At 41.1% G+C, this 10,667-nt stretch overlaps 1 protein-coding gene across 1 annotated transcript in view; it reads right to left on the bottom strand.

The window, feature by feature from the left end:
* pck2 (phosphoenolpyruvate carboxykinase 2 (mitochondrial)) overlaps positions 1-10,667 on the bottom strand; it is a 26,574-nt gene that overhangs the window by 1,483 nt on the left and 14,424 nt on the right. The window contains exons 6-11 of the mRNA XM_077508664.1: positions 8,232-8,419; positions 6,299-6,461; positions 6,018-6,233; positions 4,185-4,322; positions 1,823-1,918; positions 1-1,452 (exon numbers count right to left, since the gene is read on the bottom strand). The exon at positions 1-1,452 is cut by the window's left edge and continues 1,483 nt beyond it. Of these exons, the coding sequence (XP_077364790.1) occupies positions 983-1,452; positions 1,823-1,918; positions 4,185-4,322; positions 6,018-6,233; positions 6,299-6,461; positions 8,232-8,419 (1,271 nt within the window). The 3' untranslated portion in view covers positions 1-982. The remainder of the gene's footprint in view (positions 1,453-1,822; positions 1,919-4,184; positions 4,323-6,017; positions 6,234-6,298; positions 6,462-8,231; positions 8,420-10,667) is intronic.

The following is a 10,667-nucleotide window of genomic DNA, read 5'->3' as shown; positions in this document are numbered from 1 at the left end:
ATTTTTTATTTTTTATTTTTTATGCTAGAGCATACAGAAGGCTTTGATGCAGCCTCTCAACTGCAAAGAACGGTTGCAGAAATGGTAGTTATTACACAAACGAGCAAAGGAGATCAACCAGGGCCATGTAGAAAAAAAAAAGCTCAATTACTTACAATTTTGAATAGATTTGTGAAAACTGATGAAACTTAGCTCTCTTCTAATGCTAATTTCTGCAAAACGGAAACAGATAGAAACATTTTTTTTTTCCTGATGAAAGAAGAGACTTTAATCTTTCTTTTGATAGGTTCCATGCTTTTTTAGCAATAGAACACAATACTCTGTGGGCCTTGCAAAATCTGTCAAAATCCAGTAAAACAGCCGGCAGCGAACGGGACTGCTTCTGTGAAAATGGCTGGGAGTGAATGAGTTAATATATCACGATATTGCCCTTATCGTTACATTCCTATTCCTCGCAAGGGTTGCTGGAGCCTATCTCATCTGGCATTGGGCGGCGGTACACCCTGAACTGCTAGCCAGCCAATCGCAGGGCACACAGAGACGAACAACCATCCACACTCACAAGCACACCTAGGGACAATTCAGAGCACCCAATTAACCTGCCATGCATGTCTTTGGAATGTGGGAGGAGACCGGAGTACCCGGAGAAGACCCACGCAGGCACGGGGAGAACATGCAAACTTCATCCAGGAAGGACGGAGCCTGGACTCGAACCCGAGTCCTCAGTACTGGGAGGCGGACGTGCTAACCACTCAACCACCATAATATAATATCGCTTCCTATAATACCTCTACTTCACTGCAAACTATGATATTGATGTTACACTATTAACCCAATCAAAATTAAGCATGATGATTTATTAAGGCAGTTGTACCTAAAGCTGCAATTGTCAGTGTCATAATATTTAAAAAAAAAAAAAAAAAAAGTGTGCCAATTCTGATTGCCACCCTAGTGTGTCATTGCTGACTTCCTGTCGGCGTGGTTACGCGTGAACCCTCTCCTCCAGGGCCTTCAGCTCCGCCTCCACCTGAGCAGGCAGGTCGGCCCCCACCTGCTGGCCGAAGTACGCCCTCAGCTCCTTGGTCTCGTTCTGCCAGAAGGGCTTGGGCACGTCGAACAGCGCGCCCATGTCGACGTCGCCGCCCAGCCCCCGCGTGTCGATGGCGCCGTCCTCCGGCAGCCAGCCGATGCCGCTCTTCCGGGCGCCCTCGTCGTGGCGCTCCCGACCGCAGCGCTTGAAGATCCACTCCAGCACGCGGGAATTTTCGCCGAAGCCCGGCCAGAGGAAAGCGCCGCTGGCGGGGTCCTTCCGGAACCAGTTGACGTGGAAGATTTTGGGCAGGTGAGTCGGGGTCTTTCGGGTCTCCATGCTCAGCCAGTGGGCGAGGTAGTCGCCGAAGTTGTAGCCGAAGAACGGCCGCATGGCGAAGGGGTCGTGCATGATCACTTTTCCTGGAGGGAACGTTCAACAACTTCAATAAAGTCACCCTTTATTTTTATTATAGCTTATATAACAATTGCAAAACAAACAAAAGTGTCTTTTCGGGCAGGGGTAGACAAAGTACGGCCCACGGGCTACAAACGGCCCACTCCGTCCTTTAACAGGGACGACTAAGTAGTTAAGGCTCTGGAAAAGAAACTGTTTGTAAGTCTATTTGAAATTGGTAAAACTCATGTTCACATATTTTTGTCCTGTTTAATTAATCAAAAAAATAAAATAACGGGAAATCATTCAATTTCACGTTATTTGGTCTGAATATTTGTTATGTATTTACCACAAAGTTGTCATTGTTCATTTTAATCCATGCGAGTGTGCGTGTACCTTTATGCTCAGCGGCTGCTGTGGCCTCAGACCTCATTGCGGCCCCAACAAACACGCCGTGTTGCCAGTTGAAAGACTCGTAAACCAGAGGTACTCCTGATTACAACATTTCATCTGATAAGTAAATTTTTTTTTATTTGGAACAAACACAAAACATAATAGAGACATCCAAAAAGGCCACTTTGATTACATTTAAGAGCTTGCTTTCACTAAATATGGTATCCAATATGGACCATGTTGTAATTGACATTTTGCAATTAAGTATAAAACATTTTACTCCAATTGCAGACTAGGTCCAATTTGTGACAATTTACCCCCCAAAATATAGCAACGTTCTCATTGAGTGGCTTTAAGACCTTAGATTGGCAGATTGAAAGATTTCAAGGATAATCAAGCCACTAAGAGTCATGAATTGTCCATCGAGAAATGAGCAACACATGACCACAACTGGATAGCAGCAGAATTTGAAGTGAACATAAGCACAATAAGAGCAGTCATTTCTCAAGTGGAGGGTGGGGCGGAAAAAATGTGTTTCAAATTGAAAATAATCAAATAAAATTTAATTGATGTTGTCCTCGATTCAGAAAAAAATGTCATTTGAAATGCTGCCACCGGAAGTAAGCGACTGTGCTACGCCACCCCGCCCAAACCTCACGCCACACACTTGGCCAAGTAGAAGCTGACAAGATTTCATTAAAAAAAAAAAAAAAAAAAAAAAAAACTCTCAAACCAGTTTCACTTTGGTAGTCATGTGTATTACGAGTCGACTCGGAAAAAAGTGTGAAGAACCCATGACTTAAAAACAGGCAGTCTGTCATTTTGGGTTGAAGTGGCCATTTTTCCATTAATTTCCATGATTACTAATACTACAACTGCCAAAAAACACACATACTAGACAGACGGATGACACTAAATTGCAAGAAATTTTGAGTGACTTATAAACACTAACATATTTACCTTATCCCCCATGAACAGGATTTCTGCAGATATCAGTAAATCTAATTTAATGCAACTTAAGACTCATTTAAAGTCCACGTCGTACTGCATATCCACACACAAATATACATGCATACATGAATGCATATGCTGTTTATATATTAGGGCTGTCAGTCGATTACAATTTTAAGTTGTAATTAACTGCATGATTTCAATAGTTAACTTGTGATTAATCACAAAATAATCGCACGTTATATTGGTTCTAAATGTACGATACGATAGATACGATAGTTAAATGTGCGATACGATAGATAGATAAATGTGCGATACGATAGACCGATAAATGTACGATACGATAGATAAATATACGATACGATAGATAAATGTGCAACACGATAGATAAATGTACGATACGATAGACAGATAAATGTGCGATACGATAGACAGATAAATGTGCGATACGATAGACCGATAAATGTGCAATAAGATCGACAAATGTGTGATACGATATATAAATGTGCGTTACGATAGATAAATGTGCGTTACGATAGATAAATGTGCGATACGATAGATAAAAGTGTGATACGATAGATAAAAGTGCGATACGATAGATAAATGTACGATACGATAGATAAATGTACGATACGAGATAAATGTGCGATACGATAGATAAATGTACGATACGATAGATAAATGTACGATACGATAGATAAATATACGATACGATAGATAAATGTGCAACACGATAGATAAATGTACGATACGATAGACAGATAAATGTGCGATACGATAGACAGATAAATGTGCGATACGATAGACCGATAAATGTGCAATAAGATCGACAAATGTGCGATACGATAGATAGATAAATGTGTGATACGATAGATAAATGTGCATTACGATAGATAAATGTGCGTTACGATAGATAAATGTGCGTTACGATAGATAAATGTGCGATACGATAGATAGATCAATAAATGTGCGATACAGTAGATAAATGTGCGATACGGTAGACAAATGTGCGATACGATACGATAGATAAACGTGCGATACGATCGATCGATCGATAGATAGATAGATAGATAGATACTTTATTAATCTCTGTAAGGGGAAATTTAGTTGTCCATCAATAGCATCAGGAAAATAAATAAAATAGACAATAAAAGCAAACATCTCAAAAATATGTAAAATATGTTTCTCAAGTTTTTCATACTGATCAACATAAAATTGGACAAATATGGTTTCCAAATACAAACGTGGTTGTGTATTTTAGTTCACTGACAGTAATTTTATAGTAAATAATTCATGGTTATTTGAAGTCAAAAGATATTCCAAACAGCTATATGAAGTGTGAAACATTGAGTCTGATTTGTGCTGTGGTAATTATCTGCGACTAGATGGCATTAGTGTTTCATGTTGAACCCACCTTGCGGCCTCCGACCACCGAAGATGATGGCATCGATGGGAACGCCATCTTCGCTCTCCCACTGAGGGTCAATGATGGGGCACTGAGCTGCCGGCGCACAGAAGCGCGAGTTGGGGTGGGCGCAAGGTGTGCCGCTTCCTGTTTACAACAAAGACAAAACAAACATTTGCCTTTTAACATCATCATTTCAACAACTTAAACTGACTTAGTGGACAGTTGAGTTTGTGCGGAAATGAGCTGAAATCAGCTGAGTCGTGCATACGCACGCTGCTGCTGACATGTTTCTGGAGCTGCACGAGTCAATTAAAAAAACAACTTTCCCATTGAGGAGGTAATTATTTGCAACAAGAAGAACATTAAAAAGCCTTAGAGAGCAGCATTCCATCACACGACTGGAATCTGAACCCGCGTTTCCCGTATGTTGTTGTGCATTGGCAATTTCAACATGCACATTGAACCTGAGCTAAGAGCAAACATCCCATCTGCGTCATACGTCAAGAGATTGCAGGACAGTACACAATACCGAGTTTTCAGACTTGGTCAAGGTTCAAAGGCTTCTGAACTAGTGTGTGGTTGAGGCCCACTGGCGACAACATTAAAACATGTTTTGAATTCCAATTTTTTTTAATGTATTTTTTTAAGGAAAAAATGTCATAATATAATATTTCATAATATTCATATTTTATTCATAGTAATCAAATACAAGAAAATAAAGGCATTTCCACAAGTGAATTTGAATGAAAGTTGGAACTTTATAAAAGTTTTTGTGAAGTCATTATTTGACAGAACGTTTTGTGTTAGCCTTGGTTGTTCTGAGTCCTGCTTTGCCACAATGCCGTATGGTGTGCCACAGGGTTCAATTTTGGGGCCCCTGCTGCTTTCACTGTATTTGCTGTCCTTGGGTTCCATTTTAAGAAAACATGGTATTTCCTTGCAGATGACTGTTAATTATGACCTTTTTTGACTCCATATACAGCACTTTGTATGCAGCAATGATTGTCTTAACTCTTTTACTGCCACACGTTATCAAAAAACAACCCCCCAATGCCAGCGGATTTTGAGAATTTTAACTCATTTTTCGAAGCAAACTGAATATTGTGTTCTGTTGCTACATATACAACATGGGTACCACATGAAAGATCACATTCCATTCTTTCATTAGAAAAAAAGTAGGTTTCTAGCTTATTCTGTTCTTAGTAATCACCATTTGAAAATAGGTCATTTGAGTGACATTGAGCGAAAATTGAAAAGATACATTTTCTCCACAACAGTGACTTTGATATGAATATTTTTTGTTTAGTGACGCTCCGTCAATTTAGGTTTAATGTTACAAAGGCTTTGATCATTCATGTCAGCCTTGAAAACTTTCTATTTCATCAGATTGCGTCATGTTTCATTGTAATTCGCAGCTCTAGTTAGGGCCCGAGCAGCTACTGCTGCGAGGTTAAATAAACATGAGTTGAGTTGAGTAATTCCATACACCGGCAGCCCATTGAAAAGAAATACAATGCTGCCATCTGCTGGCCATAGTTAGTGGGTATTTTTGATTTCACCACTCATTGACCTAGCTGCGCTGCACTTGGACGTTGTACTGACCACTGATATATTATAAAAAAATAAAAATAAAAAATAAAAGTTGTTGACGTCACTTAACGTTTATGGCGGTATACATCGTGATTTTACTAAACGTTATTCAACGATTTTGGTGGTCAAAGAGTTCAAGTGCTCGATAAATAAATTTGAGTTAAGTGCAAATGCAAACTTTATATTCCCACTCTTTCGCTAATCCGGTGGGCAGTGAGTATAATTTTAGCACCTGTCTTATGACGATACCTTGCTTCCAGGTTTTGCCGTGCCAATCCGTCAATGTGATGCCAGCCGCGGGAGGGTCCAGACCCTCCCACCATACCCCTCCATCGCTGGTCTCGCCAACGTTGGTAAACACGGTGTTTTTGGCTATGGTGCTCATTGCATAAGGGTTGGTCTTGTCAGAGGTTCCCGGAGCGACACCAAAAAAGCCGTTCTCAGGGTTGATGGCTCTCAGCTTTCCTGCGGAATGGAAAGCAGGTGAGATGAAGTGACACAGAGCAGATTAAAAGTCCAGCAACTCTCACCTTGGGCGTCAAACTTCATCCAGGCGATGTCATCGCCCACACACTCCACCTTCCAGCCTGGCAGAGATGGTTTCATCATTGCCAAGTTGGTTTTACCGCAGGCGCTTGGGAATGCTGCCGCCACGTAACGCTTCACTCCCTGAGGGTTGGTGATGCCCAAGATCTGAGCCGGCAAAATATTAAAAATCACTCTTTGTGTTTCGTATGGACACAAAATCAGTTGTTTGTATTAGTGTCCGCCTGCATGGTTTATCGTATTGTGTGTATGAGAGATCGGAAAAACTAATTAAAAAAACAAAAAATGGTCTCTCAACTTTTCATCTATTGCGAGTAAGTGTAGAACGTATTAAACACTCTAAAATCTGTTGTGTCAAGATAGAATAACCCAATTTTGAGTCAAAAAAGGACCAATCCACACCTTGGGTCAATTTGACCCAACATTCTGGGTTGTTTTAAACAAAATATTCCCCCCAAAAGGGTCGTTTTGTGCCAAATAACACAAATTGGTACAAAAACAAGGGCGGTGGATGACTGGTTAGCATGTTCACCTCCCAGTGCTGAGGACGCAAGATCGAGTCCAGGCTTCCGCCTTCCTGGGTGCAGTTTGCATGTTCTCCCCGTGCCTAAGTGAGTCTTCTCCAGGTACTCCGGTCTCCTCCCACATTCCAAAAGACATGAATGGCAGGTTAATTGCCATGCTTGGGCTCCGAATTGTCCCTAGTTGTGCTTATGAGTGCGGATGCGTGTTCATCTCTGTGTGCCCTGTGATTGGCTGGCAACCGGTTCAGGGTGTACCCCGTCTAATGCCCGAAGACGGCTGGGATTGGCTCCACCACCCCCACGACCCTTGTGAGGAATAAGAAAATGGATGGATGGATGGATGGATGGATGGTACAAAAACAAAACAACCCAGGAAGATCAAATTGACCAAAGTGGCAGGTCGGTTCCTTTTGACTTAAATTGGGTTATTTTTTTTAACCTGAATGTTTTGAGTATTTTTTTTTAATAATAATAGTTGGGTCAAAAATAACCCAAATTGGGTCAAAAGTAGTGTTGTTCCGATACCGATACTGGTATCGGCAGAGGTGCCGATACTGCATTAAAGTGGTATTGGTATCGGTGAGTACTCATAAGAAACATGCCGATACAATTCATTCCAACGCTAATATATAATTTTGGATGCAGCATCTTGTGTCTTGCTCGTGCACGACATTCACTGATATGTGACATGTTCACTGCATGCCCATCTAAGATATCCTATTGGCCCTTGAATGCTCTGAACCAATGGCAGGACAGCTTTTTCATGTTAAGGAGAAAAAAAACCTTAGGCATCGGTATGGTATCGGCCGATACTGCAAAGCTGGGTATCGGAATCGGTATCGGGAGCCAAAAAACGGTATCGGAACAACACTAGTCAAATGTGACCAACTCAACTTTTTGTATTATTCACTTAACCAAAAAGGTCCGGTCAACTCCCAAAAAATATGGTTGCTTTGTGGGTTATTAATTTAATCTGACCCTTTTGGGGTTAAATAACTGAAAAAGTTGGGTTGGCTCATTTTTACCCAATTCAATTGGTTATTCTATTAACCCAAAAAGTTGGGTCAAATGAATAACCCACACATAAACAACAAAACAACCCAACAAACTGACATAGACAAATTTATATAACTGAAAAAGTTGGGTCAGTTTATTGTTGAACCAATTCAATTGGGTTATTCAATTAACCCAAAAGTTGGTTCAAAAGAATAACCTATAAATAATCCAACAGATTGGGTTACTTTGTGGATTATTAATTTAATATGACCCTTTTTGTGTTAAATTACTCAAAAGTTGGGTGGGGCCATTTTTTTTTTACCCACTTTAGGTTATTACTGACCCAACTGTTTTTAGTGTGGATCCACCACGATACAGGGTTTAACTATTTTCTCACCAGCATGTGCTCTGCCAGCCATCCTTCATCCTTAGCGATGCGTGAGGCAATACGGAGGGCGAAGCACTTCTTCCCTAGGAGGGAGTTTCCTCCGTAGCCGCTGCCGAACGACAAGATCTGCCTGGTGTCTGGCAGGTGAGAGATCAGCACCTTGTCTGGGTTGCAGGGCCATGCGTTGACTAGCGGGGCTGAAGACAGAAATTACAAATGTTTAGAAGACCTTAATCAAAAGGTATAAGGAAAAAAAAAAAAAAAAAAAAAAAAAGTCTTTTTTTTTTTTTTTCTTTTTTTTTTGCATTTAAAAGCATTTACATCCAGGCTGACTTGACTTATGTTGGCAGCTTATACCATTTGTGTGCAGCAAAACAGCTAAATGCAGCTTCACCATGTTTACTTTGAACTCTGCCACTAATTGACATAAGTTTGCAGATCTCAGAGCCCTACTGGGGTTCTATTCAATCAGCATTTCTTGAACATATTCAGGACCCAACCCATTCAATGATTTATAGACCAGTAGCAGAATTTTGAAATCTATTCTACAGCTGTCATTTGGGGACATTGACTGTAGGAATAATTGTGAATTTTAAGTTATCATACATTTACTGCAAAGAAGAATTGCTTCTGCTTACAATGAAGAATGCTTTCCTCTGTTCCCACTTACATTCATAGCCTGGCTATATTAAGATGACTCAAGAGCACAACAAGAACAAGAACATCTTACCTAAGTCCACCTGTTGTCTGTTTTGAAATGATTGCAAACTTGACCACAGATGTACTTGTAACGATTATCGGCCGGTTGTAACTTTTTACAACCTCAGTTACAAAGAAATTCCACTCCTGTGGCCTGGACATGCCACCGTGGTGGGTGGGGAGGACAAGAACATCCCCCACAAACAGCCACACATGTTCTGACTGACACGCACACACACACACAAATCAGAACAGTAAAAGCCTTCTTAGAAACTTGACTTTCTTATTTTGCAACAGAACAAGAATTATGAAATGTTATGTTTGCCATTTGTGAAATGTTGACTCCATGAAATGTCACGAAAATGTTCCATTGCAGTGGCAGATTCTCCACTAAACTTTCATGGGTATGCACGTTTTAACAGTGTAAGCTAGGTAACATTTCATTTGAGGTATTCAATTGTACGTGTTGCATTGGTTGAATTCTGACCTTAGAATCTCAACAAACATGGGATCCAGATTCAATCTGATTAGTCTACCAAAACCCTCTCTAAGCTGGTAACTTTCCACTTTGGTCTCACCGGACCCCTGGTGTGGAGGCCGCCGCCCTCCCAATTTAAAAGCACGCTCCCTGCTTGCTGCTCTCTCTCTTGGCTCTCTCTTGGCTCCTCTCTTTTGGGCCCCTGGACCTTCTGTTCCTGCTGCCAGACAAAGAGCGAGCCCAGCTAGCTTAACCTCCAGCACACGGCAACGCACGGAAGCCATCGCGTGTTGCGACAGGCGCGGCGAAACACGCTGCTTTTGGTCCCTGCACAAGGCTCAAACGGATGTTGCCTTTCCAGGCACCCTGAGGCCTCAACCAAAAAGGGCCTCTTCCCAGCCAGCAGGTTGACCCCGTGAAGCTCAGCTGGCCAGCCGGACGAATTCTGCTCCTCTTCTGAACTGAACCTTCTTCATCCCTTCTTCAAACGGGCTTGGCGAGTCTCCATCCAGGGTCCTGCTTCTCAGACCAACCCCATCTGTAAGTGCAACTTTGCAGGCCTTCGCCCTAGTACAAATTGGTGCAAACTAGGTTGATTGTGGGTCCCATGTTGGTTTGATTTAAGAAATCCATCACCTTGGCTAAGGCCGTTTCGCTTTTCTTCTTTTCTTCTCCTTTGATTATTTTTATTATTTTAGTTCTCGTTTCATTTCCTATCATAGTAGTTAGTTTTGCTTCTTTAAATTCTAAGTAGATTATCCCACCTAGGTTAGAGAATAAACGTGCACAAAACTCAAAACCTGGTTTACTGTGTGTGTGTTTCATCAATTTATAGTGACCTCTAAGCTGAACAAAGAACTCACAAAATTGTAGTAAGGGCACAACCTTCATTTTAATGACTGATTCAACGAGGTTCTCATCTGTTATCCTGATAAAATTATCAAAAAGAGATGTGGTGCTCCGCAGGCAAGCTCAACTTAATTTAAATATTAAGTTTGAGTCTCCTTCAATTAATGAGCCAATTGATTATTGATTTAATAATTAACAATTATTGATTTAATAATTAATTGGACCGATTTCCCTTACATACTCAACAATCTTCCACTCACATGCACAACACGTCGACAAACAAGTACACTGTGTTCCAACTATGCCTTGCATTTGCATTTTTAGGGTTGGAACACCCATGTAACTAGGGGCGTGGAAAACCAAATAAATAGAGAGGGTGAGGAGAGGAATCTTCAGAGAGTGCAGGAGTGAATTGTATC

Source organism: Festucalex cinctus, chromosome 20, assembly GCF_051991245.1.
Source record: "Festucalex cinctus isolate MCC-2025b chromosome 20, RoL_Fcin_1.0, whole genome shotgun sequence".
NCBI classification, from domain to species: Eukaryota; Metazoa; Chordata; class Actinopteri; order Syngnathiformes; family Syngnathidae; genus Festucalex; species Festucalex cinctus.
This window is presented reverse-complemented; position numbering and strand designations above follow the sequence as displayed.